Source organism: Xenopus laevis, chromosome 8L (assembly GCF_017654675.1).
Source record: "Xenopus laevis strain J_2021 chromosome 8L, Xenopus_laevis_v10.1, whole genome shotgun sequence".
Taxonomy (NCBI): Eukaryota; Metazoa; Chordata; class Amphibia; order Anura; family Pipidae; genus Xenopus; species Xenopus laevis.
The window spans coordinates 70,700,644-70,722,981 of NC_054385.1; the positions used below are offsets into that span (position 1 = coordinate 70,700,644).

General features: G+C 38.5%; 1 protein-coding gene across 1 annotated transcript; it reads right to left on the reverse strand.

Moving 5' to 3' along the window:
* Positions 1-511: 511 nt before the first annotated feature.
* tgfb1.L (transforming growth factor beta 1 L homeolog) lies at positions 512-21,693 on the reverse strand. The gene is given in 7 exon segments (NM_001087861.1): positions 512-1,776; positions 6,305-6,458; positions 6,547-6,697; positions 8,322-8,396; positions 8,535-8,652; positions 11,075-11,232; positions 20,858-21,693. Coding segments are annotated over 7 exon segments (1,149 nt in total). The 5' UTR covers positions 21,192-21,693; the 3' UTR covers positions 512-1,617.
* Positions 21,694-22,338: the final 645 nt, after the last annotated feature.

A 22,338-nucleotide genomic window follows, 5' to 3' on the forward strand; every position in this document is an offset into this window, starting at 1 on the left:
ATTGCACACTGCATATATTAATGTTACATTATGTATATAATATGTGTAATTTGCTATGTGATTAACTTTAAGCTTTTTCTAAGGTTTGTAGTTTTGGCATGGGTAGGGCTAGAATCTTAGAGCATAAGAATAATTCAATTGTCAATTGCCAGCACCAAAAGGCACAGCACTCAAAAACACGAAACTCTCCCAATCTGAACTGTGGAATGTAAGTCTCTGTGGTATATCAAGGGGTAAAACTAGCAGTCTAATTCCAAGGGAAAGTCACTAGTTTTCACCTATTTTTTTTTTTAAACAGACCAATTGTATTAGTGGAATAACAATAGAGGAAGCAGACCCCCTGTTTGCGGGGGGGGGGGCTGGGGACAGGACCTCAGGGTCTGCTTCCTCTGTAAGTATAAAGAAATCCCCCTACCTGAGAGCAACAGCGGGCCAGTAGGGTAGCGTCATTGTGTAGTTAGGCCACTGAATTGCACAAATGTATTTTAACAGTCACAAACACACACCATATGTATGTACCTTTTTTATTTTTCCTCATTAAAACAAAACCTTTTAAATATTAAAAAAAAAACTATATAAAATAAGACCATTTAAAAAGGTAAAAAAAAAAACCCTTCTCATTTAAACAGGAATTATTAGCCCCTTCTTTGTTCAGTGGGTACCTGCACATGGCTTTCTGTATTTCATCCAGTTATATCTGACAGGTCAGTCCTGCAGCAGAGTCATATGTTTTCTTTTTCTGATTGATTCCTATATTCTGGATTTGTAAATCATTGTCTTTGTTTCCTTTTAAACACATTCACAGCTCTACAAGTTGGGATAGTAGAAATGAACATGGGAACCCCCATGTTTTATCAAAAACAGTTGTGAATATTTTTTTATCATTAATATGTCTAATACGAAATGCTTGAGCTTTTATGTGGCAATTATATATGTTAATAAATACACAATCTATAAAGAGCCTTGTGATTCTCCAATCTGTGCTCAGCATTGAGTGGGTTAACTTCTCTGTAAGGCATTCTTGTCAGCATTTTTTGAATGTGGATTAGTCTTTAGCTTGCCATAAAAATAATGGAATAGCCACCAAACAAATTCTAGAAGGGGTTTCTGCTTTTTTGTCTGTCTCTTGTTAGCTGGCCTTCTGTTTATTTATCATGGGGTACATCCCTTATTTTTCTGCCATAACAACTGTATTATCCAGTCCATGTAAAACCCCTTTACATGGACTGGATGCTTTCAGATGAGTGACTTTACCTTGAACCCAGATTTTGCTGTTGCCAAAACTTAAGATTTGTCCATAACCTTTGGCAAGGAAGCACTTTCATAAAAGCTGTAGCAGAGAGCTAAAAACTTGATACAGTAACTGAGGTGCGAAGTGCAGGAATACAGATATTGTAACCAAAGGTGTATTGCTGTAGAAGAATCCTAAATCCATGTGTGGGCTGTGAAGTTAGTAACTGCTTTCAGCATTTGCTCTTTTCAGATGTAGAATTAACGGGTTCATCGATCCTCATGACTTGACAACATGGTCTCCTTCTTCGACACTGGTTAAAGCAGTAAGGTGGTTTGTGGGTTCTGTACCATGTCTTTGCTTTGCTTTCTGCCCCCAAGCTCTTCTCAGCTGCAGTTGCAAGACCTTACCACCATATTAGAGAGCTGCTCTACTTTAGCAGTGCGGCCAACATAATAAATGATTGGCAGTGGCTCCAAGACATCAGGAACACAGCAGGGAGATATAGATGCACCGGGATTGTTCTGATTATAAAGTGATAGCACCTGCAGAACATAGACCAGCATCAGTACATGCATGCTATTATAAATGTTCAATTGTGATATTGCAAGATGTTCATTATCAGGTATTATGTGCTTTTGGAAGCATCCTTTTATAAAATGTAAATTGCAAACCCTTATATTCAAAGCAGTTCAAAACTGTGCCCTGTCCTATAAGACTCACCCAAATACAAAACAAACCACCCATCATTCTTCTAACACTCTACTCTAGTGATGGGTGAATTTATTCTCCGGGCATAGATTCACGTGAATTTCTGCACTTCGCCAGTTTTGTGAAACTGCTGCAAAAATTAGCAGTGAAAAAAATTGCTGCAACAACAAAAGTTCTGCACGTAAAAATTGTTGCGCGTAAAAAAAGAGTTGTGCATTAGTGATGTGCGGGTGGGGATTTCCTCGACCCTAACCCACCCTCCCTTAGCCCGCGCCCGCATCCACGCTTCTGGGTTGCTTTTATAGACCCGCGCCACCCCGCCGATGGCGTCACAAAAGGGGCGGGGGGAGCAGGCACACCGTCTATAAAAGATGAACCCGGAAGTCGGAAGCTGGCATTTCACAGTGGTAGGCAGGAAGAGCAGGAGAAGAGGTCAATCCGAGTGTCAACATTATTTTTAAGCCTTTAACTTCAATGCATTTTGACCATTTTGCGAGTTTATTAATTTTTTTCCAAGCAAATTTTTCAGCAAACTGAAACAGGACAGTTTTACTCATCACTATTCTACTCTTTAATACCGTACTCATTTTTACTTAGCTTGAGCTGCACCCCTTCTCTGGAATTCCTTTCCATTAGGTCCCTCTTTACACCTTGTTTTGGTAAACATTTTTTATATATTATATATGTTTGAGGTATGTACCCTTCTATTTTGCAGCCCTGGAGACAACACTGGTGATATACTTGGTGAATACATCTTAATAGTTATAATTGGTAATTCAGGGTGTTAGGTTCCATCAGTACATGTCTGAATAATACCAATGCCAGATAACAGAAGTAAGGACAATACTGGGTTTAAGTGTTTTGAGAAGGTAAGGAATGATTTCATTCAGTGATAGGATGCAGCGTCTGATACAAAAAAAGGTTGCTTTAGTAATGCTCTTCAAAGAAGAACAGATAACTTGAGTTATTTTGTAAACTTTGTAAAAAGAGAAGACTGTCCTTACATATGTAACAAATTCCAATGAAAATAGCATAACCCTTAGACTTGATGTGTTCTCCTGAGAATATCAGAGGCCTCAGTATAGAATAACCAAAGCAGTGGGAGCTAGGTTTGTCATTTAGTGATGATTTGGAAAATTCAGCATTGACATTTAGTTTGACAGTGGACAGTTTGATAATGAGTGAGAAACTTGTACTAGAAAAAAATCAGGAAATGCAAGTCCCCCAAGGACACAGCACAAGCATGAAGTAAATGCATGTTTGGGTTCAGCCAAGGTCTTAGGCTGCAATCGCAAAAATAGAGAATGAGAAAGCAGCACAGAGCCAGGATTAGTACTGGAGGACAAGCCAAAACTGGTATAAGATGCACATATCTGGAATGCCAATTTAAATGAAAATAAAACGTTTTTTTAAATGAAAGAATAACAGCAAGTATTAGTAAAATAGGAAAATGAATGTTGTGAAAAATTAGATGTAACATAGAAATAATCAATGGATGTGCATGCCTACAACATAAAGTAAAAAGAACTGGGAGAGTATGGGAGGACTAGTGTAACAATAATTTATTTTATAGTGTTAATAATTGCTATTTAAGGTAAAAAAAAAAAAAACTGGTTGAATTCAGCATGGATGGCACAAGAATCCTTTCCTAGGCTAGACTGGTTCCATTAGCTTGCCAGTTAAAGCCAACAAATGTTCAGTTGGTAGCAGAGAGTCTGATTCAGATTTCTTTATCTATCTTGTAGAAACCAAATGAAATACTGTCTGGCTTGGATTTACACTGCAAAAGCCATGCATTATGAATAGCCAGTGGCATAAATAAGGACCCCACAGGCCCTGCGCCATTGGGGGGCACCAGGTTTTGATCCAATGTAATATATATGCACAGCTTTATTATATAACAGAATGTGAGAAACAGCATTTTTTGAGGATTAGTAAAACATAAGAAAAATACCCTCCCCCCCACAGAATGATAAATGTGAGGATACTGCCACTAGAAGCTAAAATACATAGACATGGACCCATGAGTCCATAATGCATGTTTGATGTCAATGTTTTGAATGACAACCTTTAATAGCTATTTCCAATATCAGTGTTAAAGGGGTTGCTCACATTTAATTAAACCCTTGGGGGCAAATTCATCAAGGGTCGAATTTCGAGGGGTTAAATCCCTCGAAATTCGACTGGGGAATAGAATCGAATAGAATCGAATAGGCAATTCGGGCGAATTTACGCGCTGGCGAATAGTCGAATTGGTGAATATGCGCTCGATCGAATATTCGCTCAAAGGATTTTCATTCGATCGAATGCCTTTTTATTCGATCAAAAACTTGGAAAACAAGCCTATGGGGACTTTCCCATAGGCTTTTAAAGCAATTCGGTAGGTTTTAGGTGGCGAAGTAGGCATTCGAAGTATTTTTAAAAGAGACAGTACTTCGACTATCGAATGGGCGAATAGTCGCAGCGTTTTTGCGCTCGATCCAGTACTTCGACTATCGAATTTTTTTTTTGCGCTCGATCTATTCGAATCATTCTACTCAGGCGAATTTACGCCAATTCGATAGTCGAGGAGCACAAAAATTCGAAGTTTTATTTACTTCGAATCCTTCACTCGAAGTTAGTGAATCGGCCCCTTGGTATGATATAGAGAGATATTCTGAAACAATTTGCAATTGATCTGCATTCTTTATAATTTGGGGGTTTTGAGTTATTTAGCTTTCTGTTCAGCAGCTCTTCAGTTTGCAGTTTCAGTAATCTGTTTACAAGGGTCCACATTTCCCTAGCAACCATGCAATGGTTTGAATAAGAGACTGGAATATGCATAGGAGAGGGCCCGAATAGAAAGATGAATAATAAAAAGTAGTAATAACAATAGATTAGTAGCCTTACAGAGCATTTGTTTTTTTGAAAGCTGCAAAGAGTCAAAAGGTAAATAATTTAAAAATTATAAAAAAAATATAATGAAGACCAATTGAAAAGTTGCTTAGCATTGAACATTCTATAACATACTAAAAGTTAACTTAAATGTAAATCCTTTAAGTGTTTCTGATTTTGTATCTCTGACAAACTGCTGAAAGGCACAATCATGTAGAGCACAAGTGCAGCTATCCACACACCTTTGTATGGAAAAGAAAAGTGTGAAAATGTGTGAATTTTAGTTAGGTAAGTGTAGGAAGCAGTGAAACAAAGGACAGGATTTAGTACAGAGCTCCAACTGGTGTTTCAAGTAAAATGCATTGAAAAAAAGATGCCAACTATAACTACATGTGGGGTATTGCAGAGATACCATAACATTGCTGCCAACTTCCTGCCAAAAAATTTAACCTTTTGCTAACAGTCGCCCACCTGCCACCTATTATAGGACATGCCACAGTCCAACAACTGCCCCATCAGTATTTGTGCAAATGCTCCCTCTTTAACTGTGCCTTCTGCTTTCTTTGTTTCAGTCCCTTTTATTTCTGTACTTACCTTTAATATTGCTTTTTCTTATGTTCTCTTCTTCATGTCTCCTCACCTTTCTCTTTAGTGTGAGTTCCCATTCCCCATTAACCCCCCTTTTGAACAGTTAGTCTCTTCTTCTAGATTTCTTTGTTCCCAATGCTACAGTTAACCACCCTCCTTTTTATCATGATTTAATCCTCTTCTACAATTCTATCAATTTTCTTTCTTGTTTAGGTAAAGGCAACTCCTGGATCACCGTGCAAGCAAGCCAAATGAGTTTCTCATGGCAGTTAAAGAATAAAAATAGAATGCAAGGTGTTAGCTGCAATAATTGCAGTGGTTGGAATGCATGGCACATCTTATTAAAGGAAAACCATACCCCCAAAATGAATACGTAAGCAACAGATAGTTTATATCAAATTGAATGACATATTAAAGAATCTTACCAAACTGGAATAAATATTTACATAAATATTGCCCTTTTACATCTCTTGCCTTGAACCACCATTTCGTGACTCTATCTGTGCTGCCTCAGAGATCACCTGACCAGAAATACTACAACTCTAACTGTAACAGGAAGAAGTGAGGAAGCAAAAGGCAGAACTCTGTCTGTTAATTGGCTCATGTGACCTTACATGTGGTTTGTATGTGTGCACAGTGAATCTTACGATCTCAGGGGGCGGCCCTTATTTTTTAAAATGGCAATTTTCTATTTATGATTACCCAATGGCACATACTACTAAAAAAGTACATTATTATGATAATGGTTCATTTACATGAAGCAGGGTTTTACACATGAGCTGTTTTACTCAGTATCTTTTAATAGAGACCTACATTGTTTGGGGGGTATAGTTTTCCTTTAAATATATCACTCTCACACATTGGTGTTTTTAATAATGCATGCATTCTGAGCAGCCTCACCTTGCTGTACTGAGTATCCATGCTCCAGATGTAAGGACAATTTCCTAAACAATAATTTGCTTCATATCCCTTAGGCTCATGGATCCACTTCCAGCCTAGATCCTTCCGAAAATTTATGTAAAGAGGTTTCACACAGCAGTTTGGCCCATTGTTCCTGCAAAAGCAAGACCAGTAAATCATTCTCTTACCTTTCATATAATATAATCACTTGTAAAAACACAAGTTGGATTGCCTTTACTTACCCAAAGCAATACTCCTGTCCAACCCCTCGCTTTTTCCGTGAGCTTGTAACTGTGTCAATACGCTCAGCTGGCATCGAAGTGATCATCAGGTAGGGTTTCGTGTTTTCTTTGGAACTCAAACTCGCCAAGTCTCCACGTAAAGCAGGAAATCCTTGAAATAAAAGTAGCATGTTATGAGGCTGGTAATACAGCTTAGCGGTGTCAGGCTGATTTAAACGGGCACCTGGCTTTTCTCTCACATTTCAAACACAACATATTTGTTAACAATTTATTTTTCTTGAAAATGGAATTATTAGAATTTTCAGTCAAAAGTATATGAATAACGAAGAACAGGATATACAGGATTTCGTTTGTTAAGTGAAGTATAGAACATTCAAACTAGATGTTTACAATCTTTAATTAACTATTTGATAATATCTCTCACTTTGGGGCAGATTTATCAAAGGTCGAAGTGAATTTTCAAAGTAAAAAATTTCGAAACTTTGGGTACTTCGACCAAGTTAAAAAAACTTTGAAATTCAAATATCGACATTTATCATGTACTGTCTCTTTAAAAACTTCGACTTTGACCATTCGCCACCTAAAAGCTGGCAAAGTGCTGTTTTAGCATATGGGGGACCTCCTAGAACCTATATGGAGGCAATTGGGGGAGTTTGAGAGATGGAAGTTTTTTTGGGGAAAAACTTTGAATCGAAGTAGATCGAAGGCGCTATTCCTTCGATCGGCCGAATACGGACCACTTCGACCCCCAAAAACCTTCCAACTCTATTCGGTTGTTCTTGATAAATATGCCCCTTTGTAAGCAAACAGCATTTGTGGAAGAATTCTTAAATGACTCTAGTGCCGTGGCATCAGATCAGGCTGCATGGTGCAGGGGAAATAATAGATGAAAGACAAGCACATCTGTTGTTCTGGTCATGTATCTGTGTTGCAATTGGATATTGGAGCTGTATTTGTCTGAGAGGTTTTGGGTGAGCTAGTGATTCCAGTATAGGACAGGGTATATTGAGAGTGCCTCTTCTTTGTGGACAGGGGCAGCTGTGTGGCCTCACATTAAGTTTTTAAGGATTCTATAGTTCTAAAGATTGGTAATTAACAGATATGTAAAACTGAGGCACAGGACCCTGGAGATGGGACTAATTACTTGGATCTTTGAGGATGGGCGAATATGATGTGGGGACTGAAAGGAATAATACAAATACAGTGCAGGGATAGAGAGGAAATGTTAAGGCATACCGTATAAGCAAATGAAATAGAAGAAAATCAGCAGGTAAAGACTTTTACCTTCCTAGCTAACATATATTGATAACTAGGGATTGACATACCATGCCCTTCCATTATTTAATATAGTCTGTAAATGGGCACAGCAGGCAAATAAAATCACTAGGGCTCATTTATGGATGCAGCTGCGAGTACACGTGAATGATGTGCACCTACTGGCATGGGGAAACTTTGGAGAGATTGCCTCTTTCAAACTAGCTGAGATTCCAGGGTTACTTCTGCCTCCTATGACAATAGCCACAGCAGACTCATGGCCAGTGAATCACGCACAAGCAAAGTCCCCCAATGATGCTGGAATTGTAGAAAATAATTCTACCTTATAGTAAAAAAAAACATTGCGAATTGTTTCCAAAATTGCATTTGCAGTTATAAATAAGCATTTCATGTGGATGAAGTAAATAAAAATTACCTGTATTTTTCAAAATAAATAATCAAACATTAAAACAAGTCTTTTGTGCACAAAGACAGAAATTTTATTCCATGGCTTCACTCACCTTCTATGTCTATATCTTTGGCCTGTGGGGTGGGACATTTGCAGGCAGGCTGCAACCCGAATTGTTCATTTTCCTCTGTAGATAAGACAGATCGGTTAATTTCCTGGGCAAGAACTTACATAGTTGCATAGATGAAAAAATATACAGATCACTCTTGATAATTTATTCTATACATCTACCGTTTTGCAGATGTGTCTTTCTTCTGCCTCTTACCTGCACGTTTCAGCCATTCATTCACAGTCTTTGTAACATCAAATGACATCCACTCATCATCTGTTACTGGAGTAATGTACTTGCTCTCCAGGTATCTTGAGTGAGTGGTCCCATTTTCCTGTGTGAAAACAGGTTAACATTACTATTCACATAATCTGCATTGCTGTACAATTTAAGAATTTATGCATAAAGCAGATGACATCTAAATAATGACCAATTCAGGAAGTAAAGAGGGGGCCCTGCTCATTAGAGCTTACAATCAAAAAGAGGAAGAGGTATGATATACAAAGTTTATGGTTGGGCAAGATCAGGAGCTCACAGAGATGTAGCATTGAGTATTGCATCTCATATTGTATCATGAAGGAAGTTAGACGTGCATAAGCTACTCTATACAAATATAAAGGCTGAACTTGGTAGTTCTACATACATCATTATTTCTAGTTATTTGATATCCGCTGTCTTTGTTAAACTCTTTCACTTTTCTTATTCCCCATTCTCACTCTTATGACTGTTCTGTGTTTTGTGTTGTGTTTTCTTTTCCCATTTCCCTATTTGTATTATCTCTTCCTTAAAGCTACAATACTCAGGGCATTTCCCTTGTGCTCTGTCTGTTCCGCCTACCTGCTCAAATGAATAATGGTTGCAGGAACAGTATAATTGTCCAGTTAAACAGGGAAACTCCAGCTATCATGATTGTAACACCGATTAAAAAATATGAGCGTATGTCTGTGCATATGGGCTAGTATAATTTCTGGGAAAAAAATGACTGGCAAAACAATGGGTGTCAAGTCTGACACAGACTCAAGATAAAGCTGTGTTCCTTATAGCTCAGCTCAGTTAAAGGGATCCTGTCATCGGAAAACATGTTTTTTTCAAAACGCATCAGTTAATAGTGCTACTCCAGCAGAATTCTGCACTGAAATCCATTCAATCCAATCAAAAGAGCAAACAGATTTTTTATATTCAATTTTGAAATCTGACATGGGGCTAGACATTTTGTCAATTTCCCAGCTGCCCCCAGTCATGTGACTTGTGCCTGCACTTTAGGAGAGAAATGCTTTCTGGCAGGCTGCTGTTTTTCCTTCTCAATGTAACTGAATGTGTCTCAGTGGGACATGGGTTTTTACTATTGAGTGTTGTTCTTAGATCTACCAGGCAGCTGTTATCTTGTGTTAGGGAGCTGTTATCTGGTTATCTTACCATTGTTCTTTAGTTTGGCTGCTGGCTGGAAAAAGGGAGGGGGTGATATCACTCCAACTTGCAGTACAGCAGTAAAGAGTGATTGAAGTTTATCAGAGCACAAGTCACATGACTTGGGGCAGCTGGGAAATTGACAATATGTCTAGCCCCATGTCAGATTTCAAAATTGAATATAAAAAAATCTGTTTGCTCTTTTGAGAAATGGATTTCAGTGCAGAATTCTGCTGGAGCAGCACTATTAACTGATTCATTTTGAAAAAAAAAATGTTTTCCTTTGACAGTATCCCTTTAAGTTCTTATTTAATGGAATACTATACCAACAGAATGAATACTTAACCACCAGATAGTTTATATTATATTAAGTCGCCTATTAAAAACATACCAAACTAGAATATAGAGATCAGTAAATACTGCCCTCTTACATGTTTTACCATGAGCCACCATTTTGTGACTGTGTGCTAAAGAACCGTGTCGGGTACCCTTGGAATACCCATAAAGTGATCAGGTTTCGGGGGGAAAAAAGTCCCCAATTCCCTGGCCATGCGGGCAGTCCATGGGTAACCCACCTGGGTACCTGGCTTCTGATCCCTCCCACCCTTCCTTGTGGTTTCGGCAGTTTTCTTCCATTTGCCAGCAGATTAGGTACTGGAATGATGTCACTTTCTGTCTACAGTGACGTCACTACCAGTTTTTTTGAGTCCCAGCTCGGAAGGTAAGTTTACTCTTTGTGGTCCGGGTTGGGGAGTGGATCTGGGTAGGGGATGTACTGGGTGCCGGGTCTGGGCCGGGTTACGTGACAGCGGGTCTGGGTCAGGCATGGGTCTGTCTGACTGGACTCATGCAGGACTCTACTGTGTGCTCCCTAGAGATCACCTGACCAGAAATACTGCAGCTCAAACTGTAACAGGAAGAAGTGTGGGCGTAAGAGACAGAAATGGTTTGTCCATTAATTGGCTCATGTGACCTAACCTGTATGTAAATCGTATGATCCCTAAGTACTTAAAATGACAATTTTCTATTTATGATTACCCAATGGCACATACTACTAAAAACTATATTTTTATGTAAATGGTGTATATAGGTGAAGCAGGGTTTTACTTATGAGCTGTTTTATTTTGAAATTATTTTTTTTTTATAGAAACCTACATTGTTGGGTTGTACACACACATTTAAAGAGGCTGTGAGAGTGTTGAGGAACAGTAGGATTTATTTCCTGATACAAGCTTCTTGAATAATCCTAAGCAACAATTTCTGACCAAATAACCACTTTTACCAAACTGAATAAAAACACAAGCCAAATGTTGTACTAATCCTTTGTAATGAAATACGTAAGCCTGTACCTGGTATTTCCAGAATAGCTCCATCCTTTGATCCATGTTTTTATCTGTCTGCTTCTTGTACATGCGCAGCTCAGCATGGTGCAGAAGAGAGTTCATACCTACATTCTCTCTCACATGCGAAGCATTAAATTTAAACTTAAATTCATGGTCTTCCAGTTCTGTGGGGTATGGAAAGAAGAAATATGTCAGTTTTATCTCTACTGCTCTCCTGCTATACAAACATCACAAATATTCCCAGCTCAGGGAAATTCTAGTATTCCCCTGCTGTAAACTTTCAGTATCAGTATGAGTGATGCAGTACTGGGGAAGATACTTTGCCTTCCAGCAATGCTTCATTATCCATCCCTCTGTCCCAGTTTTTTAAGTTCTCCATAACCTGCTGATTTTGCCAGTTATCAGTATGTCACAACAATAATTCCATGGGTTTTAGCCAAGTCTTTATTTTTAATTGTCTCAGCTTCTCTTTTTTCTTGTACAGTACCAGAGGAATGGAAAACGTAAGCAGAAGGCTGGTTAGTACTGTGGTGGATGCTGACTGCTTAGAATGATGCCCTGTATTTAGTGATACAGAACCCCATAAATGAATACTGTTAAACATAAGATCATACAATATATTGGCCATTACAGAAACATAAAGGAAACACTTGATCCTACGCATAGTCAAGAAACTCAGTGAACTGAGTCGATTTCATTTTCAGACTGTGGTCGAGAATTGGCAATTGATTAAAGCTGATCATTCACTGTGAGAGGAGGGTAAAATCAATATGGGATTCTTTTGTTAATGCAGCTCCAGCAGATACATATAAAATGAATAACGATCATTTATCCAGCTGTTACAGGATGTTTTAGATGTCAGAACTGCATTTGTTGCAATGCAATGCTTGTTGGTTCATTTCTTTTTTAGCCATCCTAACATTGGGAAAAGCATGATTGTGTGACTACACACTGTGTTTATTTCATTTATGTAGGCAAAAGTAACTGGATGTTGAAAAGATGGTTTGGAGAACGCCAGTCTCATATCAAAAGAACTATAGTACACTTTCAGGTGAACAAATAAAAAGGGAATGGACAGCCACTTGTGTTACATTGTGCTGAGAAGCATCATCAGATTTCTGAACTGTGCCCTATGGTTATTGACCATGTGTTGAAACCAAACAGGGTAGTAATTGGAAGCAGTGTGTTATCCAACAAGAATGTTATTGCATATATACTTTGGGTACATTAAAGCCATAGGGATTAAATGTTTCTTTGCATCTATCTTGCTTTTTGCCAACTCGATGTATGTGTCCAGTACCCAAGGGAGTGAAATGTTAAAAGAAGTGTTTACAATAATCACGAATCATTGCAGATCATGGTTGCAGAAAGGGGCACATAACTGCTCTTAAATATCATTTGTTTTTTTGAATAAAGATTTTTTTATTTTTATATATAAAATCCTAGTACCTTTTTGCAATTACAGAGGTCCAAATGCATCCTGTGCTTACAGATGCTGCTACTTGTATGCCATGAGTGGGTGTTAAAAAAAAAACCCATAGAGCTGAAAATAGGGCATAAAAATTGTCTGCTCTGATGCAACCCGTTGTGAGTAAGGGAGGGCCCTTGCACTTGCCCTTGCACTCCATTCACAAGGTGCTAGGAAGTCACACCAGAAGGCATAGGGGGCAATTTCAATGGCTATGAGTATGACCAGGGCCGCCATTGGAGGCAAAGTGGGACAATCGTCCTGGGCCCTGTGTTGTAACATAGTAACATAGTAAGTTAGATTGAAAAAAATACATACTTTTTATTTCAACCTCCCTAACTGCCAGTTGACCCAGAGGAAGGCAAAAAACCCATCTGAAGCCTCTCCAATTTGCTTCAGAGGGGGAAAAAGTTCCTTCCTGACTCCAAAATGGAAATCAGACTAGTCCCTGGATCAACTTGCACTATGAGCTGTCTTTCATAACTCTGTATCCCCTCACTTGCTAAAAAGACATCCAACCTTTTCTTAAAGCTATCTAATGTTTCAGCCAGTACAACTGATTTAGGAAACGGAGCCTCTCATAGGAGCTAAAGATGGTATGAAAACTCTTTTTTTAAAAAACTGTATGAGGGGACCTTGGTCACCAATGTTTTTTTAAAAAAATTTATGGGAGGACCCTGGCAACATTTGTTTTTGTTTTTTACTTGTGGGGGGGCCTTGGGGCCCAGAAAATTTTGTAGTACATGGCACTGCAATTTCTGATGGCTCCCCGAGTATGACACAGATACATAAAGGCTCATTTATCAAAGGTCAAATTTCAAATTCATGTGAATTTTTTTTAATTCGAATATACTCACAATTCGAATGAGAGGTTATTTAAGAAAAATGTGAACGTTTAATATGTGATCGAATGATTCCAACCCAAAAATTTAAATCATATTCGATTTGTGAGAATCGTGTTTTTCTCACCACATAAAACTCGAATGTCAGGAAGGTTATTAGCATCTTAAAATGTTTCAACAGACCTCTGCCATTGACTTGTACATGAACTTGGCAGGTTTTAGGTGGCAAATATTCAAATTAGGACTGTTTCCAGGGTCGAGGTATGATAAATCTCACATTCAAATTTACATTCGAATAGGGGGATTAAAATCCAAATGTGTGAGTTTTGAAACTCGAAAATTCTTATTCAAATTTACAATTCGACCCTTGATAAATCTGCCCCATAGTGTATTTGTTGAATATTGGAACCCCCTTAGAGCTTTAGCAGCACTTGTTCCATATCTATAATAAATGATTCCTCAGATGTTTATAGTTGTTATAGCAGTTGAAAAAAAACCCATCCATCAATTTCACCTATTTCCTAAATCCTGCTTGTTTAGCTAATCCACAGACAGGTTAAAAAAAATCTGGTTTCAGAACATCCTGACTCCAAAGGAGCACTCTTCTGGCATCCATGTGATCAATGAAATTTAGGAGGTTATTTATCAAAGGTCGAATTGTTTTTTTCCCACAAAAATAATCTCGTTTTCATGGGTATATTTCATTCAAAACTCGAATCTTTGGGTTAAACCCCCCCCTGAAAAATTAGATTTTTTTTCAAAAACACTTTAATTTGGGTTCTAAAATGTACACTCTGTTTATACACCTTATAAGGCTACATTAAACAAATTCTTGCTGGGATGTGTCTAGGGGTCCTGGATAATAAAATAAGAAGAAGCAAGTAATATCAATCCGTGGCAGCTTCAGCCAACCAACTATTAGTCTGAATTAAAATAGATATAAATGAGGCAATAAAGTATAATTGTTCCTTTAAGGCATGATTCTTTTGTTTAGGCAGTGAAGTTTTGGTCTCCACTTCAGAAGAAAAGGGCATCAAACAAGTGAAGCCCAGTTCCAGAAAATACTTATGCTATTTGAAGAAAGATTCTGATCAAATCTAGGAGTAGACGGACATAGTGGGATATTAAGGTTTTATTTAAATAAATACATACAAGACTGTCAATGATTTCTTACAAAAATCAAATGGGTCATTTAAAACCGTGGGGGCGCCAGTGCAAGATCGGCTTTTCGCACAATACTATTATGGTATGTGACTGATTGGATTCCATATGAGGGGCTATATGGCCACTGCTCTTTTTTCCATTCATTCAGGCTGACTGCCCAAGCGATTGGAACAGCTGGAAGTAAAGAGCAGCTCTGGCTCTTTTTCTCTTCCTCGTCTGACAGTGCACCATTGACCAGCATGATACAGCAGCAGATGAAATGTGTTTCATCAATGAACTGAAATATAATCATTGTACCCAGATATCAGTCGGCACATTATACATGTACTAAAAAAGGTACAATTGTTCATACAATCTTATCAGTGCAAGTGCATGTACAGTATAAAAAGGCACTCACTCTTTTCAGTTTCTGAAATGATTAAAAAAGTGTTGGTTAAGCAATAGACTGGATGACAGCCAGATGCAGGTAATTCGATATTTTTGGCCTGTTATGAGTATTTTGGCTGGAAAAGGTTCAGTGTTTTATTTTATGGTAGAAATTTCAGAGTGATAATTTCCAAGCTAAGCCGAGGCTTCCAGAGCTTCTCTCTAGAGCACTACATTTTATCAGGAAGTTAAATAAAGACTATTTAAATTATTTTACATGCACACATTGTTAAATGAAAGTCTTCTAAACATACATTTTACTATAACTCATATATAATTTTTAAATGGAAAGGAGGTGTATAAAGAAAGAGTCACAGAAAGTAATAGTGCAGTACATGTGTGCCAGATGGATTATGTTGCATATGTGTTCCAGACGGTAGCTCCTGTGTGTTTATAATGAGGGTAATTCTGGCATTTTGGTAACAATCCATCCTTATTCTGCAACCCTGTGGGAGACGAAGCAGGGGACGCAGACAGACTGTTAAATAAACAGTATCTGGACCACCACTCTCACATGCTTGGATTCCACAAATAAAGGCTAAAAACTGTTAGTCAGTGAACTAAAAATACTAAGACATACCTTCCTATTTCTCAGTAAAATGTCGAGTTCCATAAATAATCCTTACCTTTAGGCAGGGCAAGGTGGAAAGGAAAGAGATGGGGGTGTGATGCCATAGATGAGCCCTTATGGATTGCAAAGTGACTGATTTAGGGTATATAGACATTGAATGGGATGACATAAGTAAGGGGGTTAGGGATGGGATCCAGGCTAATACTGGCGATCTGCAGGTTCTGACAAATGCCAGAGGGGCTGCTGTAAGATGTCACTATTTTTTTGGGCCTGTGGGGCTCTTTGGGCCTCTATGTACTTGAAATTCTGGGGCCTTTTGTCAAATCTCAGTACAGACCTGATGGGATCACAGTAAGTGGAGCAGTTGAACTAAAGTTGCAGGCACAGCTGAAAAGCAGTTGAACAGAAAGTGAATTGGGGGGAAAAGAAAGAAAGGGCAAATACAGATTAGGCATTTGTGAAATATGAAGTTGATAAGAGAGAATCTAATAGATTGGTGACAGAGGAGAGAGAATGATCATTTCTGCAACTTGGAGATGACAATAAAAAATATCCTTCTGCATGGATGTCCAAATTTCACAATATCTGACCATTTTGCTCCCTGAATGACCATTCAGAAAACCAAAGGGGTTGGTTAGTGTAAAGCTCCATTAATAGTGGCCTGCAGTGTTTAAAGCAACATACAGGACAAGCTATATGCTTATCATATACTTTTTGTAAGAGAAATACCGGTAGTGGCTGTCAGTAGGACTTTGTCCCATGAATACTAAGCAGTTCCATATTTTTATTCAAGATCATAGCTTTCATAAACCTATTATCTTGCAAAGAGTTTTTCGTGAGGGTGCTCTGTTCACTTTTGCTGCCTGTAATGCATTAGCCTGGCCTTGTGCAACAGTACGGCAGCTGGTTTAACCCTCCCTCTGCCTGATCAGAGTCCCAGAATCAGTCTCTTTCCACCGCCCCCTCCTTCTTCCTTTGCTCTTCTACTCAGTCTAAATTTATCTCTCCTGCACTTCCTCTTGTAACTGGTCCTGTTTGACGTGACTCCCAGAATGAGCAATATCGAGTAGGGAAGGATCACACAATTTGTCAGCTGTGGGGAAAGTCTGGGATGTTGGTGGAAACTTGGAATCCCAGGGATTTTTTTCATTTATTTAACCTTAACTAAAATAAACATAAAGGTTGTGCTGAAAGTCTGCCTGCACATTTCTATCCACAAGATGTGACCTTGTGCTTCCATTCAGCCACAAGAGCGTCAGTGAGCTTACGCACCGATGCCCACAATCGGGTCAGAGTCTCAGCCAGTGTTTAGCTGGATTGAGGTCAGGAATCTGTTGGCCAGTCAAGTTCTTCTACTTTGATCACAGCAAACCAATGTTGTACAGCCTATGGTTGTTAATGTGGCATGACAGCACTGAAACAAGAATTGGCCTTCCCTAAATTGCTGCCACAAAGTCATAACCAGGGCAAGATCACTACAAGTCTTTATATTTCAGCTCAATAGAAAGAAGTTCAATAATCTGTCAAAATGTGAGGGTCACACTACATAAGGGACTTTGGATGAATAGATTTATCTGCCCCACATAAAGTGATGTGATCTAGGGAGAGGAGGAGATCCCTATCAGATCAATTTGGATGGTTTCTTGTTTCCGTGCATCCACATCCAACAATTAATGTATGTCAATGAGAAAGAAAAGTTTATCCTGCATAAATTCTTGGATAAAAATGGAGCAGTCTGACAGCCGTGTTGAGTCAGTTGGGGAAAAGGGGTTAAGTAGTTTACAGCTCAGATTTGAATATCACTTACATTATTTTAGACATGCTCGACTACATCTGATTAGTAGAATGTGATCTGTCGATGTGAGATCCAACAAGTTCTTCCATGTAGTTCAGCCCTTATTAATGTTATCATACTTGATATTAAAGCTATTCATTTACTATAGGTAAAAGGGAAGCAAGTTTTACAAAGGATTTTTGTCATTGATAATTACTGGCTTATCTAGACGGAAGAGCAAAGAATGAATGATTTCCCTAGTATTCTGATACCATAATCTCAAATTCTCTTAAGATAACAGAATGTGAACGTTTCAAAATGCTGCCGTATAAGTAAACAATTTTTATTAATGTTTCACTATTATGATACCAATTCTGTAAAAATACTGCCAATATTTTAGTTTTACCCTGTTAAAAATATTGCCATTGTGAAATACCTGGTTGTAAAACAAAGTCAAGTAAGAAGATGAGAAGAAAAGAACATTTTAAATAAAATGTAAGGGAGGAGATGGGGGAAGGGGGGGGGGGGGAAACAGAGGGGGTGGCAGAAGAAAAGCTTCAGATATAAGCTTAGGAGTTATGAGAACAAGATAGTGGCAGTGATATAGGTCCAGACTGGGAAACAACATAGGCCCTGCCATCTCAAGTACACAGAGGCCAAACAGTTCCCCACCAGCCCAATAAAAAGTGACTATGGAATCTTACAGCAGCCCCTTTGATCTACAGATTGCCAGTATGTGTCTGTATTTATACACAGATGGTTCAGTGGGATAGTAATAAGGAAAAGCCAAGGGAAAAAGTCAAGGAAAGGGGACAAAGGCTAATAGAGGCAGAGGAAGAGAGTTGGCATAGAAAATAATAAATTGGATGAATTCCCTGTTCTTAATTCCTCCATTTTTACAGCAAGTTTTTGCAATTTATTTATTTTTTATAAACACCATGCTATACCCAGGAGTAAAGCCAATTTCTTTTAAAACAAGACAAAAGCTGAAAGAGAAGGTCCCCTAGGAAGCTAGAATAGGGAAAACCCAAGGGAAATGTAAGACAGCAACTCTTTACAGCAGAATAACAAGCTTATCAACACTTTATCAGTGAGAAGCTTTTTTTCCGAAGTTGCCCGAAGTTTCCTCGTGAGACAACTTCAGGCAACTTTGGAAAAAACTAAGTGCTCAGAGTGCCATCCGGCCGGCGATTTAGATTCTAGCCAGCAGCAAGGCAGTTCAGGGAGATTAGTTGCCTGAAGAAGAGGCGATTTGTCACCGGGCGACTAATCTCCCCGAATCTCCACATGTGTCTCTGCCCCTAAGGTGGAGTTTCACCTATAGATACACATTTAATTATGTTATAAATAGACATTTATTCTAAGCAAATTCTCAGCTGGTCCTCGGTTTTATTTACAATTTTATTTACAATGGTTTTTGAACTCTTAGGTTTCATATTCTGCTTCTTTTTGGCCTGGTACTGAAAATGTTGCCTGTCAGGGTCACTTACTATCTTTTACTATTCATTTTCCATTCTGACTTCTAAGCAACTATTTAACTGTCTGATTCAAACACCACAAAATTATAACAAAACAACAGCAGCTTAATTTAGCATGTCACAATTTATTATACTAAAAGTTAATACTAGGGTGAACGACTCCTTTAATACACATGCACAGTTGGAAGAAGTGGCCTTGACTATATGATCTGCAGTTGCTCACAGTTAAAATGTTATTTGCAAAAGGATAAAGAAAGAAGATGTGGATACTCTGTATAAATTGTTACCATGTAAAGCTGTAATCTGCATCCTGTGGCTCTTCGGCTGTTACAGAACTACAGCTTTCAGTGTCCAACCTCACCATATGGGAGTGATGGGAGTTTAGTAATAGCTGTGTGTGCTCATACATGCCTATACACATCCTCTTAGTGCAATCCTGCATAATAATATATAATATAGCTGAATGTGCAGAATATGCTCATCTAAGACCATCATTGTTCTTATTCCTGTTATTAAGTGCATTCTCTTTGGATACAGTTAATAAATCCTGTGGCTCTTCAGGTGTTGCAAAACTACAACTTCCGGTGTTCAACCACAGCATGGGATGATGGGAGTTCAGTAATAGCTGAGGAAGCAAGGCTTGTGCATCTCTAATGTGAAGTGTAAAGAAATATATGCGTGACCGTGAAGAGTTTATATCCATGTCCAAGTATACATATTTGAGCGTTGTGTGTGCTCATGCATGCCTATACACATGTACAGCTCCTTCTGGGTGCAATTCTGCATATATTTGAATAATAAACTCAGCTAAGACCATAATTGCTCTCATTTCTCTTATTAAGTGCAGTCTATTTAGCTACAGTAACTAATGAATTTTCTGTGCTCAGAGAAGCATCCTACATTACTAGCTGCTAAGCTGCCCTCTGGCTATTGAATTGTCACAGAAAAGGTGACAGCATCTTCCCTGTTTTGTTACTAGTGTTCATCTGAACTGACGTGCATTACCTGTTTTTTTTATAGTATCATTGGGTAAGGCATTGCAAAAACAGATACTGAAAGGAATCAGTTGGAAGTGAAAAACAAAGGGATTTAGAGGAAATCAGCAGGGAAACAAATGGATAGAAATATAGGTCATAATGAATTTAAGATGGGTGCAATATGCTACTCAAATGTGTAACCCCTAAAAATTTAGTGGACAAATTAATAAAAAGAGTACTTGTTCGAGCATAATTTAGTGACTTGCCGGCATAGCTCCATAGGAGCTCCTGTAACTGGCACTAGATACCTGGCTGCAATCTGTGACAGATTTTTCTGGCTTGCACACTAACCATAAAGCTCAATATTAGGGGACACCAATGGAACATCTCTCAAATCACCAGTAATGATGCCTTCAAGCCTATCCCCATTCACATCAAGTCATGTAAGCGTAAAGTGTCTGGTATGCCTGGGAACTCTCTGTTCATAAATCAGCTCACTAATCTGAAGTGAGAGAGAGGAAAAACCTAAAAGCCTGAAAACCCGAGGGCTGATTTACAGACACTGTTGCTTCACTACACCAATGGCAATGGTCAATTGGGAAATAATAGCAAAAACTTGAGTGGTTGCTATTGGCAACTGCATTTGTACAAGTTAGCATTTATGTTTGTAAGTAAACCTTCACAACTCTACAGAAGCAAAATTGCCCCTTAGCAGATGTAGAGCACACAGTAAATGATACATGCTTTGTATATAACGCATTTGTTGAACTATAACTCTCAGTCTCCTAATGTCACACACACATTCCTTTGTAAATAAGGCACAAATGCACTTATCACTAGAAAACATAAGGACAAGTCATGTTGACAAGTGTGTGTCATTTTTATTTTATGGTGCTAATCTATCATGTTTCTCTGCATTGCCAAGACTTTACCTGAGTAAAAAAGAAAATAAAAGCTACCCATGACATAATCCTTAGCCAGTGCAGTTCAACAAGAGATGGAAAACTCCTTTGGCTATTTCTGCAGAGCCATTTAAACCACTAAAAGTGTTACTCCACAGATTCTCTAAACTCGAGTTCTGTCACTTACCGGTTATGCTTTCAAATCGGTAAACTTGTTTTGCATAATAGTCCTGTATGTTCTGATCATGCCCTACATGTTCTTCTTCTCTGGTTGCTTTTTCTCTGATCACCTCCAAGGTGCTATTGTAAAGGAAGATGGCTTCACTGGGCACTGTCATCTTCTCGCTGTCTACATCTGGTGTTTTGTCCAGTTTTAGCTTGCTGAGAATTTGGCCCCTGATGGCTTCAATTCTCCTCTTCCTGACTTCTTCCATATCCACAGCCTTACAGGTAGACAAGGACATAGCTAAACTGGAAAGATGCAGGACCAATAGCACCAGCAGCATCCACAGAACCTCCATGATGCAGTGTTCCACAACAAAATTCAAGTTTCTGGCTTTAGGTTTTTAGAATAGTTTCCTTTTACTTTTATGTCCTTCAACAGTCTCAGCACCAGCTCAGATTCACTTCCAGTCAGTTTAAGCAGCCCCAATTCATTGTATATGTGCTGTGCTCAGAGTACCATGTGCCAACTTAGAAACGAGGAGAGGTTTTGCTGCCACCATTAAACGAAAACATAATTACAACTGGAACACTGTGTGTTTATGTTAAAGGGATGGAACGGTCTCTTGGTGAGAAAAGCTGAAAGCAGTTTTGAAAGTTGCTGTCCTGTCTTCATGAAGCAGTTGCATTGAGCAGTGTGAGAGATCCGGGTTGACTTCTAGAGCTTATAGAATATGTGCCTTGTATGCAGTCAACTCCCCCCTCTAAATGTAATTTGACGGCCCTTGTAACCCTGCTTGCTAAAACATGATTCTCACCACCCCCCCCTCTTGGCTTCCTCCTGTGTGCTGTAACTTAAAGCTCCACCCAGGATATGGGAGATAAAATAGTCTTAACACACACACTGAAATGGTTTAAGGAAATGCTCTTACGTTTTGGGGTGGAGAGCACTACAAGTAAACCTGATCCTTTTCTCCTCCCTCTCAAGCGAACCACTCTTGCCTGAGCTAATTATTGGTTTCATTTTCAAATATAAGGCATTAAATGGATCTATATAAACTTGCTACAGAATCAGTCGTCGTGTTTAGAGCAACAAAACTGCAGCAATGTAATAGTTCAGCACCTCATGTCCTATTTTATTTCTAACATTTCTTTTATACAACACTGGCTTATTTCAATTTAGATATATCCTTACTTCCCAGTAAATTCTATGTACAATTTTTAGGTTACATTTTGATGAGAGTCTTGGCATCCCCAAAACTTACCCTGAACAGAAATCCTGATTTTTGTTTTAACCATTGGTTAACAGAAACAATCCTAAATGTTACAGAATAGCATTTCTTTCATACAATAAGAGCAGAGGAAATGACAGACATCACACTCAACATTTTTCTTCAATAAATAAAGAGATGTATAAAAACAGTAGAAGGTACAATTTTTGTTTCAGTTGCTACATTCAATAGGCCAGCTATTTGCATCAATTGTATGCTTGTGCTGTACATGTAA